Below are 20,445 nucleotides of genomic sequence, written 5' to 3' on the forward strand. Positions count from 1 at the left end.
ATTGCCCAGCTCAAAATACCTTAAAAGCTTCTGGATTTTTAGAAAGTCATGAATATCCAGGTTCTGATAATCATTCCCCTTAAGATGTTTCAGACTGGTCCCAGAAACTAAAGTCATCCAAAATCACTAGTGACTTTCATCCTTAGATTAGAAGTTTTGACATTATTTGCTGTGACATGGCTAAAATCCCACATAACTTGAAAAGATACCCCTTCGTTTTATAATACACATACTGTGTGAATGTATGCTGCTAATTCTTTATGCGTATATGAAGGATAGTTGTGTGCTTTCTAACTTTGCGAAAATTAGTACATCCTTAAATGCTAGCCCTTCATATGCCTTTACATGTGAAATAGTTTTAATTCCATGCAAATTATTGCTGCTGATTTTCTAAATATACTGTACAGCAATGGTATTGGTATGTGAAAGGGTTTTATTTTACAGCTCTTTTTTTTCTTGGTCTTGTAGGCTGCAATGATGCTTTTGTAGAAGTGGGCATGCCAAGAAGTCCATCACATTCAGCAAATGCTAGTGATTTGAAGCAAATGATGAGTTCTTCCAAACAGTCCTGTACTAAGAGACAAACAGTAGAATTACTACAAGGAACCAAAAACTCTCACTTACAGTATGTTACATTCACGAATATAGAATCACAGAATTTACAGATGAACTATAATATTTAGCATGGGGGTGAGGTGGGTGGTTCAGTCATTGATGAATATTGGAGAATTGGTTTAAATCAGACTAATTTTGAACCATATTTAATTTATTAAACTATTTGTTTTATAACAGTTGTTTTAAATTGTTAATATTGTCAACTTTTTTGACATCTAAGAATTCCTCCCTCTCCATCTGCCTATCAGAAGTCTTTGCTTTCTCCAAGACTGGTTTCTCTGAGAAGCTTTTTGTACATATAGCGCTGTAATATTTTTTGTGTTTTGTAATACCAATAGATTTTCATAGGTAACTTTATTTTGCTGTGACAAAAAAAGTGCTTGGGATTTGTTTTCTCAGTGAAAAATAATCCTCAGGAAATATTGTTACAGTTTCAAAGCTTGAATAAAGACAAAGTTTAAAAAAAGAAAATTAGCGATGGAAAAAACCTTTTGAATAATTTTTCAATGCAGTATTCCTTAGTACCCATATATTGTTAAGTGTTTTCTCCAGTGCAGTTTTAAATTACTTAAATGGGTTTTCCACCACTTCTCTTTAGAAACTAGGCATAATAGACTTCACTGTTAGGAAATAGTTAGGGCTGCTGATTAATCTTAGTTAACTCATGCGATTGACTCAAAAAAATTAATCACCATTAAAAAATGTATTGCGATTAATCGCACTGTTAATAGAATACCAATTGAAATGTATTAAATATTTTTGGATGGTTTTGTGCTTTTCAAATTATATTGATTTCAATTACAACACAGAATATAAAGTGTACAGTGCTAATTTTATATTATTTTTATTACAAGTATTTGCACTGTAAAAATGATAAACAAAAGAAATAGTATTTTTCAGTTCACCTTCTGCAAGTACTGTATTGAAAACTCTTTATCGTGAAAGTGCAGCTTATTAAATGTAGGGGGTTTTTTGGTCACATCACTGCACTCAAAAACAAACCAATGTAAAACTTTAGAGCCTACAAGTCCACTCAGTCCTACTTCTTTTTCGGACAATCAGTAAGAGAAACAAGTTTGTTTAAATTTAGGGGAGATAATGCTGCCCACTTCTTAATTACAGTGTCACCTGAAAGTGAGAACAGGTATTCACATGGCACTGTTGTAGGTGGCATTGCAAGATATTTACTTGTCAGATGTGTTAATGATTTATATGTCTCATCATGCTTCAGCCATCATTCCAGAGGACATGCTTCCATGCTGATAACACTTGTTAAAAAAAGAATGTATTAATTAAATTTCTGACTGAACTCGTCAGGGGAGAATTGTATGTCTCCTGCTGTGTTTTACCTGCGTTCTGCCATATATTTCATGTTATAGCAGTCTCAGATGATGACCCAGCACATGTTGTTCTTTTAAGAACACTTTCACTGTAAATTTGACACAATGCAAAGAAGATACCAATGTGAAATTTGTAAAGATACTTATAGTATTTGACCCAAGATTTAAGAATCTGAAGTGCCTTCCAAAATCTGAGAGGGTCGAGGTGTAGAGCATGCTTTCAGAAGTCTTAAAAGAGCAATTACATAACCCAAACCACCGAAAAAGAAAATCAGCCTTCTGGTGGTGGCATCTGACTCAGATTATTAAAATGAACATACTTCGATCCACACTACTTTGTATCGTTATCAAGCACAACCCATCATCAGCATGGATGCATGTCCTCTGGAATGGTGGTTGAAGCATCAAGGGACATATTAATCTTTAGTGCATCTGGCATTTAAATATCTTGCGACACTGGCTACAATAGTGCTATGCAAATATCCTTTCTCCCTTTCAGGTGACATTGTAAACAAGAAGCAGGCAGCATTATCTCCTCCTAATTGTAACCAAAGTTGTTTGTCTGAGTGATTGGCTGAACAAGAAGTAAGACTGATTGGACTTCTATGCTCTGAAGTTTTACATTGTTTTATTTTTGAATACAGGGGGTTTTTTTGTACATAATTCTACATTTGTAAGTTCAACTTTCAAGATAAAGAGATTGCACTACAGTACTTATATTAGGTGAATTGAAAAATATTATTCTTTGGTTTTTTACAGTGCAAATATGTGTAATAAAAATAAATATGAAATGAGCACTGTACACTTTGTATTCTGTTATAATTGAAATCAATATATTTGACAATGTAGAAAACATCCAAAAATATTTAAATAAATGGTATTCTATTATTATTTAATAGTGCGATCAATCATAATTAATTTTAATTGCTTGACAGCCCTAGAAATAATTCCTTCATTCAGCCTAAATTTTATTTTGCTCAGTTAGCTTATTTATTTTGATTTATAACAATGACAGTTCCTTCCACCCAGTAGTCTCAGTGTATATTTATATCATCCTAGTTACACAGCTTTGGAACTTCCTAGACAATTCCTGCTGATCAAATACAAGTATCTAGACTTATTGATTTTAAATATAATTTTTTTTTTTTAGTATTCAGAACTCAAGCAGTCTGTCTGGGGTACTTTCCTTGTTAGACATTCTTTAGAAATCTAAAGTACAGTTGCTTTTCTGTTCCTCAAAGTAAGCGGGTGACTATAGCTGAAGTTTGATAATACCAGACGCTTTTGTAAGTAAGTGAGACTGAAGTTATAAAGAGGTGGTTTTCCCTTGCCTTGCTTCTGATCACAATTCACTTTATTGACCATAAGGTGCAAGGCATTTCAGTTTTCTAGGGAGAAGGGGGAACTTGGGGCTTTTTCTAAGACTTCATTTGAAAGTCTTTTGGGGGGGAATTCAAGGGTTTAAGTTCAATTTTGATTCTAATCTGAGAGTAAACTAGATCAACGAAAATATCTGAAGTGGAGAAAAAATGGAATCTTCTGGGGAAAGTATTAATGAAATCCCAGAAAAACATGTAGCGATGGAAAATGAAGTGAGTGTGAACACACATTATCTTTAGTTAATACAGCAACACGTGTGTCTGAAAAGAAAAGTTGATGCCTTAGAAAATGTTTCTTAGAAATGTAATGTTTGTGTACTGGTTTTTCTTCAAATTTACTACCAACTTTCTAGAGAGAGAGAGTAGTTCATTTATTCATTGCACTGAATGTTCATTGTTTAAAACAAGGAGTAGTGATTGAAACCATTATAGATAATTCTGAAGAATAACTGACATTACTTTTTTCAGCACCACAGAGAGATTGCTTTCTGATACTGAGCTGAGTGCTTCTGAAAATCCCGTTGCTGATAAAAAAGCTCCTGGTAGTGAACGAGCAGCGGAGAGGGCAGCAGCTGCCCAACAGAATTCTGAAAGAGTGCGCCTTGCTCCACAGTCGTCATATGTAAATATGCAGGTACCTATTGATACACCCAAATCTAGTGCGTTGTTAGCATTGATAAATGTCCAGTGCAAATAATACGAAGTGACTGGCTTGGCTGGCTACATGACCTTTTCAATATTTGGATTGTAGACAAAAGCATTGAACAGTGTTATCCGCTTCAATTTCCTCCTACAACATAGTGCATCTTCAAACTGGTAATGTAAAGCATAAATATGAGCTTACATCTAATGTTAGTTAAAGACAAATTAAATTGTATCTAGGAATATGAGAAGGTGCAGAAGTTGCATAGCTATCTTTCTTCTCTCCAACCCTTCTCTCAGTTCTTTTAGGCTGAATCCGGTTGCCAGTTGATTATAAGAGGCATTGCCTGATAATAGCAAAAAACAATATGTGTATAAAATGTTTTTCAGACTTTCTTTGTGAGGTTTCTAGGCTTTTTTGGCTGTATGTGGATTTTAGATATTTTGTGACATGTTTTGATGGAGAGAATCATGCAGCCTTCTCAAGTAAGCAATCAAATACATTTGTGACTTTTATAGAACTTTCCTATCTAGTTGGACCTGTCCAATCACATTCTTGTATATGCACTCCAAAGACAGTATTGGAGAGCAACAAAACCTGATATTCAAACAAAAAAATCTCCTGAATATTCTTCTCAAAATTCTGATGGAAGAAAAGAATAAATGTAATACAAATATAAGCGGTGAATAAACTTCATTTCATAGAAATATAGGTCTGGAAGAGACATCAAGAGGTCATCTAGTACATATCCCTTGCTGAGTAAGAATTAAGTATATGTAGACCGTCTCTACAAATGCTTGTCTTACCTGTTCTTAAAAACTTCCAGTTACAGGGATTGTACAAATTCCCAAAATAATCTGTTCCAATAATGAACTATCTTGATAATTAGAACGATTTTCCTAATATCTAAGCTAAATCTCTCTTGTTCGTTGTGTGTACACATGCACATAAAAATGTACGGCTTTGAGAAGAGACATGTTGTTCATAGAAATGCTACTTAAGACTTTTCATAAGACATGTCAACATGCATTCGTCTCTTTACGTCTGTTAGTGAAGTCCTGCCTGTGGCTTAGGGTTTGTCTACACAGGGTCATTCACCAGCAGAGCTATATTGGTATAATTATACTTTTATGCTAGTGTAACTCCCTGTGTGGACACTCTTATTCCAGAATAAGAGTGCCTTTTTCCAGTTTAGTTTATTTCACTTTGAAAGTGATATAAGGCAAAATGGAAAAAAGCTCCTATTCCAGAATAAGTGTGTCCGCACAGGGGTTATACTGGCATAAAGTTAGCAGTATAGTCATACCAGTATAGTTCTGCTGGTAAATTTATCGCTATAGATGAGCCCTTTACGTAGGCCTCTGTGGCAAATAGATAGTCAGTCACTGTTTGTTTGAGATTCAAAGCGGTCACCTTTACCATGACCAAAGTTCTAGTCTTCCAAGGGAAAAAAAATCTTTGGATTGTTCCAAAGTCCTGCACAACATCAGATATCCCTTATACAAATCGGACTCTGCAAAATAATGCCTTTTTGTAATGCATATTTGTGTGAACAGATTTACTGATCTGTAATGGAAAGAACGAGTGTAATTTACTAAAGAATTGAGATCCAAAAATTATATGCATTTTTATTCTCATTGTGATGAGCGGTATAACATTTTCCTGTATTACATCAGGATATTTTTCTGAATAAGAGAATTTAAAATGAAGATGGAAAAGAATCTAATCTTCAAAGGGTATAGTCCAGAGAACTGTGTGCAGAAAAATACTACTTAGTGTAGTTGTTTAATTATCTGTTTTCCTATTATAATTAGACTTATTTCCTCTAGACTTTTAAATACTTAGTCAACAGACAATTCAGAAAAAAAGGTCTCAAGTAATGCCTTGTAAAAGCACTACCTATGCAGACTTCACATACTGCTACAACTTTACTCACATGAAAGTGGGAGAGAATAATTTACAGTACTGATTAGCTAGTTTTGAATGAATGTTTTACATATGTCAGGCTTTCAGTGGACTACTGTTACATTGTTGTGCAGTGCTTAACATTCTTCCTAGATGAATTCATGGACCGTGATCAGAATCTTTGTTTTTAGAAAGAGCTGTGTACTGGAATGACATTTAGTTAGAGCAGCAATTAAGACATTTTGTGTCCCTTTAATTTTTAGGCATTTGACTATGAACAGAAGAAGCTATTAGCAACCAAAGGTATGTGAAGAAAAAGTGACTTCTAACATGCATCTATTTGTCAGTTCACTAGTCAAAGAATTTTTCTAAGGTTCAGCTTTGCAGTTTCTATGTGTTTTTAGCTAAAATGAAAAGTTGATAAGTACAATGAACTCAATGTATTTATGTCAAATGTGTTTTGGGGATATTTTGATACTAGTTCACAGAGTATTATTAGTACAAATTCAGAAGTTACATGGTAGTTACTAACAGTCTATATACTACTAGTAATGTAACACTGTAGATCTGAAACTTTCTGGTACTTGTAATAACCTTGGGGATGAATTAGTATCAGATTAATTTTAACAAGCACATTGCACTCATTTGCCACTTTTGGAAAATGGTTGCTTTTTTTTTAAACATCATGGACCTGATTCTCTTCACTTCCTTCCCGCACAGTGTTTACTACTCTCTAGCTTCAGTGGACTTACTCCTGTCTTACAGTGGTTTAAGAAAGAGTGGGAATCAGGCCCTGTCGGGGTTCTGAGATGCTGAGAATGTACCGTTCTGTGGGTTAATGTAATCCATTTGTGTCCAGAATGTCAATATTTGGCCTGAAAGATGCATTTATCTATCAGTGCACAGAGCTTATGCTTATAAATGTCTTTTTCTTTGTATTTTTTAAGCTATGTTAAAGAAGCCTGTTGTAACAGAAGTGAGAACTCCAACAAATACATGGAGTGGCCTAGGATTCTCCAAATCTATGCCTGCAGAAACCATCAAGGAACTAAGAAGAGCTAATCATGTATCATACAAGCCATCCATGACAACTACGTATGAAGTATGTAAAAGTACAGAACATTTTAAATATATTTTCAATAAATTGCATAGGCATTTCTTAAACTTGAATGTTTATATGTTTGTAAAAGTCAATCTTGTAAATGAGATTCTTAACGGCATTAATGCTTGAAGATGCTGCTTAATCTCTTCCAGCAAAAAGCTCCTTGTATCTGGGCATACTGGGTATATCAAGTCCATCCATAGAATAATGGGAAGTCCATTGTTAATCTTCAGTTTTTAAAAAAATCTGTTCCCAACAATTGCTCTTCTGGAGCAAATTAAGAACAACACAGGAGTGGGATAATTTGGTTCAGTGGAAGGGAAACAGTATCTTACAACAGTCATTGAAATCTAGCCTAGGTTGGTTGCTATATTTCATGAGATGAAAAAAAAAACATTCCTTTCGTATGAAGGTAAACTGTAATAAGCTTGCTGCAGGTCAATAGAGTGAGTCAATAGAGGGGTTGCAGTTCGCACTCCCTTTTATCCCTGGGAGTTGCTGAATTGGGATTCACTCCTGTGCAAGGAGAGTGGAACCTCATCCCTTAGGGACCCTTCTGGGAAAGAATAGCTGTAAACTTCACAGAGAAGGCCCTGTCCTCTGCTTAAACTCCATTATTTGTAGTAATTCTGACATTGTTTTGCATTGCATTATGCTGTTGTAATCCTGTCAAGCCCCACCAAAGCCTACCTCTTTATTTCCACCTTCATTCATGTTGTCTAAATTCTAAATCGGTGGGCTCTTTGGGCAGGGACCTTGACTGATCTGAGAGGCACCATCCCATACTACTTTGGGTGCAGTACACATACTAAACCACAATAAAGGTGTGGCATGGAGCTTCCCCTTTGGCATGCATAAAGCTAACATATGTCTTTCGGCTACGTGTGGTAGGTTTGCAGTATTGAATGTGTAAGCCACAAACACAGAAGAAGAAAAATGTAAAGCAAAACTCAGTGCCAATTTTCTGATAAAATACACTGTTAACATTACTTCTCAGCTATCAGACTGATTTGTCTTTGTATATTTGTTAAGCTGTTTCCCATTTTCTCCAAACCATTATATGCTCACTGTTTCTACAAGTTTATTAGCAGACACATTATTCCAGAAGAAAAAGGGTTTGTGCCTTAGTCACTTGGAGCCTGACCAGGCACAAACCACATCCTCAGCTCTTTCTACTGCTAAACTTTTATTTTTACAGTGACTCCAGTTCCCAGTTTGGTATGTGCTGTTATGCAAACATCTGGGGAAAATAAAAATCCTAGATCGCTTGTAATATATTCCCTGCTTCCCTTTGGCAGTTTTCAAGACTTTGTTATTTATATCAGAAAACACATATGGTCACTTTACCCCTTACATTTTCATTCTTGAAGTGGCCCAGAAGGGATATGCCGAAGAACTGCTCTTCAGTAAATCGCAATTGTCTTGATAGCCAGTACTAACATTTGGGAAGTTCATTTGCAAACTAAGCTATCTGGGCACATTTGTTTCTCCTTGTGATATTTTACTTTGTGTTTTATTTTCCAGCATTGTTAGCTCACATTTTATTGTATCACAACTTGTAATCACTACCTTGATCAGACATATTGTAGACAGTCTTTTATTTTCTTTTAAAACAGACATGGATCTTGTCCCTTCTTTCTCTCTATATTCACCACACTGTCCACTAACCTAATTTGTCCACCTGGAAAATAGTTCTACTTTTCTGTCAAGTGATGACAGTTATCCTCTGTCATTTTAAATGTATCAAGAAACAGTTCTGTTAAACTCCCGTGATCCTCTGTGCTGTTTGTTAGAAAGGGTTGGTGAAGCTGGTGAGACTAAGCAAAATAGTGCTAGTTTAGAAGGCTTACAGGAGTGAGACTGCACAATAGTACAACATAATTCCTGTCACTTCTATTCTTTGCTTTGGTCCTGTTCTCATCAACAGTTCCAATTAACTCATTCACTCATCACACTCTAATATCTGAGAAGCCCTATAAAAGATAAACTCAGGAAAGGAGGTTTCAGCTGGAACTTTGTGGAAATGTATCCTTTTCCCCAGTCAGGCTTCACCCCATGCATAGTGCATGTGTACTGTGACTGCTGTAAAACGAAACAAACACAAAAAAGTCAACCTTTACCAGCCCTTATCCCATCCAGTTCCAGATACTGAAACAGGAAATAACTGCAGCATCTCAGATTCTACTGTCTGGTTAATGTTGGTAATTTCTGACTTATTAAAGTAGACAGTCAAATTTTTGTGTAGACTGTGATTGGTACTATGGTAATCTGGGCTACTTGTATGTTACTTAAAGATGCTAGGTAGATAGCTGTGTGAGGAAGAAACCATAGAAAAAAATTTGTGACAAAAGGTTAAGAATATAGAGCATTTTGATATGAAGCTAGTGTTTGTTTTTTTTAAAGTAACTTCTGCTTAAACTTATTACAAAAACAGCAGTTCTGTCTAAAATGCATACATTGTAATAATTAGTTGGTTTATATTTAACTGCAGGCAGCATATTTAAAATTGTTGAAAAGCTGTTGTGTTTAACTGGGCTGCTTCAGAGAAACGAACTGTCAAATCACAATGTAATTCTTCTGTTTCTGAAGTAATTTTCCTTGTGGTCTCTTGCAGGGTTCATCAATGTCTCTCTCACGGTCCAGCAGTAGAGAACATTTGGGAAGTGGTAGTGACTCGGATAACTGGAGAGATCGAAATGGTATCGGTCCCTCAGCTCACAGTGAATTCGTCTCATCAATTGGCAGCCCCAAGCGGAAACAAAACAAATCAAGTAAGTAATATCTTGTCAATGCATTTCATCAGGGAATACAATTATGGGACTTGGAAGATTAAGTTTTGCTTTAATCCCAGGGTCCTGAATTTTTTAAAATAATGTTAAGTATTTACCGTAAGGAATTGAAAATAATTATTTTCAAGCGTTTTTATGTTTATAAAAGTACAAAGTAAATAAAAAATCTGTATACTACTACATAAAATGTAAAAAAAAAAAAAATTCAAATGTAAAACGTTTAAGGTAAATAATATAGTATAGCCTCTTTTTTTTTTTTTTAAAGTTCCCTGCTATCTTGCTGTCTTTTCTTTTCTGTGAACGTTTCTGTGAAAACAGAGTTTGTAAGAGCTCATCCTTGGATGCTCCTTCTGCTGTGTTTATCCAGATACTGCAAAATACTAGCTGAATCTGATGGAGTCTTACTGATGACTTGCAACTTCTTCCAGCTGCCACACTTTGATGAATTTTGAGGCATAATTATACTGATTTTTAAGTCGGGTCACCAATACATCTGGCAGGGCCTGGCAGATTACCTTGGCCACTTGTTTCCTTGGATCCAGCCTGCAAATCTTACAAAGATTATTTTTAACCAGTTTTCTATGAAAATTGTTTTACACCCAAAATGAGTTTGCAACTAGTCTCAGTCTTCTATGAATAGATTGATCTTTTTTTTTCCCAGGGAGGAGGAAGGGGTGGAACAAGAAAATGAAGAATTGGAGATTTTGATTTATAATAAATTTCATTACTGTTGGGGGTGGAGTGGATGAGGACAGAAATATTCTGCTGTTCTTTGTTTTAATTATTTTTGTATTGTGGTTTTCCTTAATCAGTGCTAAAAGGCCTAAATCCCAGGTTTATTTGATAATACATTCAGTAAGAATTGCACACTTTTGGAGAAAATAGTTTAACTTATAGAAGGAAATGTTGTTGCTCTTCCCTAGCATTTTTAATCATTTACATGGTATTAAGACAGTGATGAATTACTGCATATGGTATTTCTACGGTGAACATAATAAAAATGAGCTTAATAGCTTATCTTCAGTATCAAGCTCACCTCATGTCTTGAAGTCAGTTGTTTACACAGGGAGGTCCTAGTATAATCAGAATGATAAAATAAATGCATTTTTAATCCTTTCTTAAACTTTAATAGACAGTAGCCTTTAAGTCTAAAAGATGCTCAGTCCATAGAAGCAGTAGCTTCTTTCTCAGAGCCTGAAACATCTGCAAAAATGTACTCTTTGTTTTGATTAAAAAATAATCCTTTCTTCCCCACACTTGGCTCATAAGCCTTGTATGGTCAATAGGTGACAAAAAGAGTACAATAACTGTGTGTACTCGATTGTGCTGTTTGAGATCTACAAACTTGAAATGTAATTTTAATTCTTCACGTTTACTAATAAAATTTAAGAATTTTGACACATTGTATAAGTCTTCTTCAAAAACTTGGGGCCATTTAGTAAAATTATCTAAGGTTCCAACTTACCTTTTCTGAAATACATTCACAGTTCAGTAGATAAGAGAACAAAGAATCTCTGAGCACTAAAGCGTTCTACTTTTTATAGCCAGGTAAATCCTCAGGAGGCAGCAGCCAGTCTCGCCGAGGGAGTCATTTCAACTCGCTCTCCTCACTCTGACATCAGCCCTGGGGTCAGGGCCTATGGCCTCCGGAGATAACAGCTCAGTGAAATTAATGCCATATAAAAATAACTATGGTAATGCAAGGGGATGTGATTGCACACTTTGCCTGTGAGCTAAACTGCTGTGTGCTAGGGTGTGCATCACCTGGGTCCAGCTCCTTTGTTACAGGCAACACTGGTACTAATGGACCTTGTTTTCAATTGTTTATAACTTTGCTAAATTTAAATTGTTCAGGCTGGAATTCTCCAGGCCAAGTGTCTGCCTCAGGAGCTGTGGGAAGTGAGAGGCTAAAAGAGGCAGAAGCGTAGGGGGTGAATAGAGGCAGGAGCCAAGTTGGTGTGCGTGTGTAGGGGGAGGGAATAGAAGTTGTAAGCGGACACAGGGTAGTGGGGGCCATGGACAGGAGCAGGGTGTGGAAGTAGCAGTAGGTAAGGAAGTAAGAGCAGAAGAGAACTAGAAGGTATTGCAGGACCTGGGCAGAAGGATCTATAACTACTAATATATTCCTTACAGAACTTACATGAACACAAGATTCTTGAGTCTCATCATTGCTCTGCTATCTAACAAATAGCTGTGAAAGCCACTGGCAATGTGTCTCATTGCCCTCTAGTAGGAGGCCCACATAGAAGATAACAGCCTTCTACTGCTTCCTGTTACTCTTATCAGCTTAAGTGGCAGAGGACTATGCTGTGGATCTCCCTGCTCATGACCCATATTGGGGTCAATATAGTTCAACGTGATGGAATTTTTATAACACGTTATGTTCAGAACGCAGCTCCAATCAACTTTAGTTGCAGTTGCGAGTGCTCAGCATGTCTGCAAATCAGATCTCAGGTGTCTGAAACTGGATAGCCAGAAAATGAGAGAGACAAAATGGCAATGTAAAAATTCTGGCTTACATGACTTGCCCAATTTTCTGTATATGGCCATTTTGTCTTTCTCATTTTCTGGGTTTTGAGTTTGAGACACCTGGGTCTCTGATTTGCAGAAGTGCTGAGCACTCACAGCAGCAGCTAAAGTTGATAGGAGCTGTGTTTTGAACATTTAAAGTACTATAAATTGTGCTGAAAAATCAGGCACAAGGCTTCTCAAATTGGACACGCAAAAATAGTTGACATTTTGGGTCTTCATCGTCTGTTTCTTGTGTGTAAAATGAGGATAATATAACCACCTCCTCTCATGGGGTAATGTCTGTAAAGCACTAAGATGCTACGATGAAACCATCATAGAAAAGCCCAGGTAGAAGTTCATAATTCTGCATTCAGTGCAGGATTTGGATGGCATGCAGTAAATAATTGTACATCATGGGACCACATGCTGAATAATGAGGGCAAAAAGAAATATTGAAAAGCTGACCATTCTGTGCACTGAGTAGAAAAAATGGCACCTTAATGTGTAAAGACTATATCATAATTCAGGTACACAAAGGGGACCAAATTAAGTGTATACAACTATAATTGTGATACTTACTAAGTTTTGAGTGCTTGACTTTGCAACCTTCATGGATTTTTTAAGGTAGTTTTGGGGGATGTGATATTTATTCAGGTAGTCCAAATATTCCCAAATCTACTATTTTAACAAACCAAAAAAAAAAGTGGTGCAGTTGCTAGATCAATGGCTATCTTTAGCAGAAGAAACCACAGGATTCCATCCCCAACCAAACCTAAAGGAGCTGCTTACATTTGTATGACGGACTGCAGAGGCAGGGAGGAGGCGCATGTGCAGTTGTCTTCTCCAGCATTGGAAAGACTGAGGGGGAAATAGAGACCTGATTCTCTCTCCACCTTTATGTATATTAAGCTCTGAGCCCCATCCCCATTAAAGTTAATTAAGGTGCAGCCTTAAATACAGCTTAAGCCTTAAATGTGCTTTAAAATACATTCCTGTGTCCTTTTCATTCTCCTACATGCCTAATCACTAATAACAAGGTATATTCTGAAAACAGCCACTAAAGTTTAATTAACAAAAAGTTCATTTGAAATTCAGCTGGCTTCTACAGATTGCTGTTCTACTTATCAACTGAATGGAATATTCCACTAAACAATAAAATTTGAGGTAATTTGGCAATTAAAACATTTAATTAAAACATGCTTTTTGAAGTGATTGAAACATCAAGTGTTCATCTTTTTTGCCTTTCAGCTGAACATTATCTCAGCAGCAGTAATTACATGGATTGCATTTCCTCGCTGACAGGAAGCAATGGCTGTAACCTGAACAGTTTGTTTAAGGGGTCTGATCTGCCTGAGCTGTTCAGTAAACTCGGTTTGGGCAAATACACTGATGTATTCCAACAACAAGAGGTCAGTCTTTTTAAGAGGCATCTTAGTTTTTGTTATGTATTTTACAACCCTTTGTATACCTCCTGAGTGAAATCACTGTGTCTCCTAGCTGCAGTATTTTCACTGACAATTCTATCAAAGCTGTTCAGTCCTTCAATTTAGAAATGACCATTCTCAATCCTTAGTAGACCTGACTAAACAGGTTTCCACTAAATTATCTTAACATATTAATAACAATGAACTTAAGCATGGTGTTTGTTAATAAGGATATTTGTGCACACACAAAGTGTGTTGTGAAAGACTGCGTCCTTGAATTCACATAAAGGGGGCACTCACCAATGATCTGCTAGCACACATTCTGTTGTGGCTTATTGCTGTTAATATTAATAGTGTTTGAAATAAACTTTCCTTCTGGAGAGATCAATGATTGGGTCTGAGATTCCCATTTACATTTACAGTAATTTGGGAAAATAGACTCTTATGTGTGCAATTAAGTATCATTAATCAACATAATCTTACATGCTTCTGTAAAAATGATACCTTTACTTTTTAATCTCTTTATTTGTCTTAAATAAAGAGTACTAAAACAAGAAGTTATCTGTGTAGTCAAGGGTTGCTGCATATATGACATTTCTGATACCTATTTCCCTTTTTTCCTCATTTTTCTGCCATTTTAATTTTAACCAACTGTCATTGATTGGAATTTGGTAATTGTTGGTGTTATAAGCATAATAAAATGAGTTTGTAGAATAAATGTTAAAAAAAAAAAAACAGTTAAAGGTAACTTTTTTTAGAAGCTACCAGCAGCACACTTAATGGCTAATAGTTTGTGGGGAGTAATTCTCAATACAGGAAGAAAATGGTTGCCTGTAGATGGTGGGTTTGTATGTTGTGTGAATTACCTATTTTAATTTGCTTTGTTTTTGTTCATAGATTGACCTTCAGACCTTCCTTACTCTCACAGATCAAGATTTGAAAGAGCTAGGAATTACTACTTTTGGTGCCAGACGGAAAATGCTACTTGCAATCTCAGGTAAATTAAAAGCATTTAACATACACATGATTATAAATGTCATGATTTAAAAATATACTGTACTTTTTTCCTTGGTCAGTTGAATTGTTTTGGTTTGCATAGTTATTAGGCAGTTCAAAGGAACTGTATCGGACAGAGAATCTGACCCACAGAGAGCACATCTTGCCAGCCACTCCTCATAATTAAAAGGCAGTTTTTAAATTTTGAGACACTGTAAGGACTGTATAGCTTCCATACAACAAATGGGATTCCAGCTGCATAGTGTTGTGTTGTACTATTAAAATTAGAGCTGAGCAGAGAAAGGCAATTCCATTTTGCAAAGGATTTCAAAGAAAATTTTCACAATTCCCTACAAAAGGGAACATTGTGTGGGGACATTGACTCCAAGACAGTCCGTCTGGCACACTATCCTGAACCTGGAGATCCTGGGACTCTGCTTACCAAGCAGCAGTAAGATTGAAAACCAAGACTTCCATGCTCTCATCTCCCTGCTGAGAAGCCAATAAAGTGAGCTGATAGGTAAACAGCCAGGTATGCAATGGAAACTTGCCTGACAGGCCTGTCCTAATGTCTGTAGGAACTTGAGTTGAACAATCTGTGCGAAACATTTCCATTTCAACAAATGGACAAATTCTGGTGAAAAAATAGTTTGTCGGATTTTTTTCCAACTAGCTGTAATTTAAAATGTTTTATATCTTACTACAATAAAGGAAAATCAAAGTACCACACTTGAAGATACACGACAGGATAGCAATGACCAACTTGAACTTGTTCAATGGACTGGAATGGCATAAGATTTCATTTCATATTTTGCATAGAATTATGTTTGAGATTCCCGTTTTCCTTGGCGGTGAATCTTTTTACATTCAAGATTGTAAGCTTTCTTCTGATATTTTGTGGATCATGACAGGGTTTTTTTTAATTTGCTGATGTCATTCATGAATGCATTTCAAATTATGCCTTAAAGAGGGTAAATAAATAATGTATTCAGATGAACAGTAGAACTCATCAAAAGTCTGTCTGAATCACTGGCAGCAAAGATTATACCTGTAATGGAGAAAATTGTTCACTATGACAAGGGACTGGAAAAAATGCTTTGTATGAGTGATGACTCTACTGAGAAGTTTATACATAGATCTGAATAATGGCCCCTACACCCATGTTATATTGGAGATGGCAGGTCCTTTATTATAAAAACATTATTAATGTATTAAAAAATAACCAATGTGCTTTGGGGAAATAATGTTTTCCACCTTCAGTTATTTATAGTCAGTATACATCATGCTCTGTCACATCAGATTATATAATGTTGTGCACAATGCTGCTCAGTATGTGATGTGCACATAATGCATTCCTTTTTGTGAAGAATTTGCTGGCTTTGAACAGGATTTTTTAAGCATTCCAGCTGGGATCATTTCATTATTTTTAGGATGGTTTGCAAATGATTCTGGCAAAATATTATCTCTTGAGGCATTATGTTTAATCCTGGAAACCCCTCAAATAAGAGGATTAATTTCAAACTTCACTTGCCTGGAAATAAATATGGCCCTCCACTGCATCAAAGCACTAGCGTGGCACCATCATTAAATTTAGAATTGCATCAAATTATGACAATTACCCTGTGTTTAGCCTGAACAATAATTCTTGATAGCATTTCAGGGCATTCTTAGTGTCCTGACCAAATACCAACTCTGATAATATCTGCTTCTCTAAACTCTCTTTGCAATTTTCAGTTGGAGCTATGGTTCCCCACTTCTAATGTAATAATGAAATTGCATTATTTAGAGTAGTTTTGCTCCTGAATCAGCTCCCAATATTATAATCCAAATGTGCTGTTTTCCATGTAGAACTGAATAAAAACCGAAGAAAGCTATTTGATCCATCAAATGTACGTGCCTCATTCCTGGAAGGTGGAGCTAGTGGAAGACTGCCACGTCAGTATCACTCGGACATTGCTAGTGTCAGTGGTCGCTGGTAGCACTAAATTGTGGCTCACAAAGTGAATTATAAAGATGGACTTGCCAATCCTGTGGACAGCTTTCACTGCACACCACCCTCTGCACTTTGGGAGTTTGGGTATCAAGGACCAAAGCATTTTGTCTGCACAAGTACTTGTGCCAAAAAAAAAAAAAAAAAAGTGAGAGAGAAGACACTTGTCTGTCATTGTTCAGAACACCAAATGTGGATTATGTTTTACTCTTGTACATTGGACAGCATTTGCAATAATAATAATAATATAGGGTTCTTTGTTTAGTATTTTATTATCTATAACTATAATGTATGCACTGAATTTTTACTTTGTTGAATGAAGGAAAAATGAAGAGCTGGGATGCCAGAGAGCATAACTTTTGGTTTTATCAAGATGGAATTTTCTGGTACTGCTTAAAGTAATTATTGAGGTCTTTCTGCACTTTACATGTTCTGTTTTCTTATCCTGTGGGAATTATTTTTCTCTTTCATTTCCATATAAAATATTGTATTGGCACTAATCAAATTTTGTCAGGTGATCCTGCAATAGTCAAATCTCCTCACTATAATGGTACTAGGCATCAGTCTTTATGTAGATTTTTTTTTATAAATATCTGAGGAAATGTTCCAAAATCAAACCACTTGCAAGTAGACCAGTCATGTTATCTCTTTATGAAGCAGCCTAGATCTGCTTACAATGAAACTAGTTCACTGTAACAGATGCAATGAAAGACCAAAATGGACCTTGCAATATTAACCCTTTGCAGTCGTCATATTTAACTGCTGCCTGTAATGCTAAAACTGATTTTAATGGTTCTTTCAAATCAAAGGGCTACTTTTAGTATACTGCCACTAAAGGACATTTATATAAATAAAACTTTTCTTTTTAGATTCTATACACCTACAATATTCATCAGTTTAAACTGAGATCTACTAAATATTTATGGTAGAAAATGAAAGGCATTCATCAAACTAGAGCTTTGGGCCACCAGTTTGATTAAACAGACAACTAATCTAATTTGACAAGACAGCACTGTTGCCATTTATTATGTGAAGCATATTACTTACATGACTATGCATGCAGCAATTAAGCAACATACATGAAATAGCTGTAATAGCATCTCTTTTGTTTAATTTAGATTTGTGATTGTCAGCTATGGAAGTGTTTAAAACTCCAAGATGAACTATTTTTGAAAGAAGTTATATCAACAAAGAGTCCATGTTATAAATGGCTAGAGCTAACTATTGCATTCTCATACTGTGAAAGTCCAAAAAGTCTGGCAATACTATTTCTGTGTCTTTTCAGATGTCTTGTTATGGATTGATGAAGGGTTCTCATATAATGAAGGAAATCATAAAGTGCCTCTTTTTCTGCAATGAAATATGAAGTTTCCAAACATTAATTTGTTGAAAAGCATTCCCCTAGGAAATATTGTTATTTACTTATACTGTAATGTATTATTTATGTTCAGTGTACAAGCCTTTTAAGATGGATATAAACCACTGTCAAGTGCTCTTAACAGAAGGCATTAGAATAACCATTTACAGTAGTTGGTTTTTATGCAAAAATGGGGTGAGAAATAGTTTTGACACTTTCTGTGTATACATCTTCTAAGGTGAGAAAAAAATCAGTTTATGAGAAATTTGCACACAAAGGGAATTTTTAAGAGATAATTGCTTTGAGGACTTAGATGATGAAGCAGTAATAAAATGACCTGTTGCAATTAGCAAAAATTAACTGCTCAGTGTGGGGTTCAGCCATATCCACTTAATGGTGTGTAGTGGAATAACTTTCACTGCAAATAAGATAACAGCTAACTCTTTCAGTGTTTAATGTTGCAGGACAATGCAGTTTGCAAGCACAGAGTTGTAAGCAATAAAGTTGTGCCCAAAGTCTATGAACATATCGGATACTTGTGTATAATTCAGGCACGCTCGACTTTATCAAACAACTATGGGAGCTTAAAACGCTGATCCTGGAAATAATTATTCTTCTGCTTATTTTTATACTTGTGAGTAGTCCCATTAACATGAGACTACCTACTTGTTCAAAGTTGAGCACTTGTGGGCTTGCAAGACCTAGGTTTGAAAATCAAGTCCTATATGAACTTGTGTGTTTAGTTTTACATAATGTTTTAAAATTAAGTTAAATCTTTAGCAAATCCAGTTAGACATTTACCTACTTAGTTTGTGTAATTTTTTAAGTTTCAACATTTTACTTCAGCAAAAACTCCACGTCACTTTCTTTCATTTTTTTCATAAATACATAACCTGCAGTTTGACAGTATTATATCTGAAAGCTGAAATTCTTACAATATTAAGTTGATGTGGTCTTTTGCTGAGCAGTGCTTATATCATCTATTACCAAAGTGAAGAATTTCCCAGTAATAACATTATTTTCAGTAGGGCTGCGCACACACAAAAAACCACACACTGGAAAACATTTTTCTCACTTCTTTTAATTCCATGAAGGGAATATGACAATGCAATATACAGTGTTGTCAGTATTGTATTATGCACAAAATATTTGACTTGCTAGATTAAAATGTTAGTTTTAAATCTGTGCCTTAGTAGTGACCAGTTATCTGTAAATATAGAGCAGATACAGATTGTATTTTTTGTGGGTTGTCCTTTTAGTGATTTTTTTAAATGAAAGGTGGAATTAAAAATATTAAAAATGGGAATTTTTTCAAAACTAATCATTTGTTACATGGAAAAAAATAAATGTATGTAACCCCCTGATATTCTGTTTGGTAAGCTAAATGGTTTTTATTTATACCCGGGTCCAGATGTGGTTGTATGTTAATGAAACACCAAAACTATTCTCCCCATATTGAAACATGTTTCTCTTCTATATTTTCCCACCATGTTAGCCATTACTTATTGTTCCAGAATTTGTTTTTATATCATAAATAGTGTTTGTCTCTGGCTTTTAATTCTGAATTCTTTTGAGGACAGTAGTGATTAAACACGTGGTAGCATGAACTGATTTGGGTTATCTCAAGTCCAGTTCTTAATCAGTTGTAATGGCTTACCCTTAGCTTACGAGAGCTAGGTTTTAGTTGAGTTTACTTATTTCAGGCACCAGCAATTTTAGATCTAGTCACCAGGACTGTTCATTTGTTTCTGCATTATGGCCCTTGTTGTATCTCTGACAATGGAGAAGATACAGGACTCGGGTAGTAAGCAGTACGTATTCTTTATTTGGGATGCTAGACACAACCAGTAGCTTTCTCTAGCTTGCAGACTGAGGAATATAGCCTTGTTCTGCTGTGTGTTAGTACACAGGGTGCATCTAAACCCTGGCTCAGATTTCACAAGCATGGAACAGATTACTGACTATGCTGCAGTCCTGACTAGGGTTGCTCTTCTCTTTTGCATTGTTTAATTATATTAAGAGAAATTAGCCATGAGGCTCATACTAACAGCATTATTATAATATGTAATATTATTTTAGATACGTTTTAATAACCTGTGTCTCAATCCCAATGACACCCTCTGCAGAATGCACAGGCCCCCAGTGCCCAGACATGATACAGCCCTACTGTGGGTGGCTAATAGTACAGAATCTTCTGCACACCCTACACATCAGAGTTAATTTCCTCATCTAACAGAGTTAAGTTCCTCATCTAATTTCTTTGAATCCTTGACCCCTGGATATAGTTTTACTACAATAAAGTCAACACCTTTCAGATATTATATTAATACCCCTTAGTGGTACTTTCTAAAATAGGTGTAAGAGGTCACATGTATTTGTGTGTAGAAATAAATT

At 35.7% G+C, this 20,445-nt stretch overlaps 1 protein-coding gene across 3 annotated transcripts in view; it reads left to right on the forward strand.

Moving 5' to 3' along the window:
- Window positions 1–19,920, forward strand: part of BICC1 (BicC family RNA binding protein 1) — a 223,286-nt gene extending 203,366 nt beyond the window's left edge. For 2 of the 3 annotated variants that reach the window (XM_050958574.1, XM_050958576.1), the window contains 8 exons: window positions 469–625; window positions 3,803–3,968; window positions 6,146–6,185; window positions 6,830–6,984; window positions 9,599–9,755; window positions 13,533–13,693; window positions 14,606–14,705; window positions 16,553–18,069. In XM_050958574.1, the coding sequence (XP_050814531.1) occupies window positions 469–625; window positions 3,803–3,968; window positions 6,146–6,185; window positions 6,830–6,984; window positions 9,599–9,755; window positions 13,533–13,693; window positions 14,606–14,705; window positions 16,553–16,683 (1,067 nt within the window). In that variant the 3' untranslated portion in view covers window positions 16,684–18,069. Of the gene's footprint in view, window positions 1–468; window positions 626–3,802; window positions 3,969–6,145; window positions 6,186–6,829; window positions 6,985–9,598; window positions 9,756–13,532; window positions 13,694–14,605; window positions 14,706–16,552 lie in introns of all 3 variants that reach the window. The other variant, XM_050958575.1, reaches the window with a different exon arrangement.
- The last annotated feature ends 525 nt before the right edge of the window (window positions 19,921–20,445 follow it).

Source organism: Gopherus flavomarginatus, chromosome 6 (genome assembly GCF_025201925.1).
Source record: "Gopherus flavomarginatus isolate rGopFla2 chromosome 6, rGopFla2.mat.asm, whole genome shotgun sequence".
Taxonomy (NCBI): Eukaryota; Metazoa; Chordata; order Testudines; family Testudinidae; genus Gopherus; species Gopherus flavomarginatus.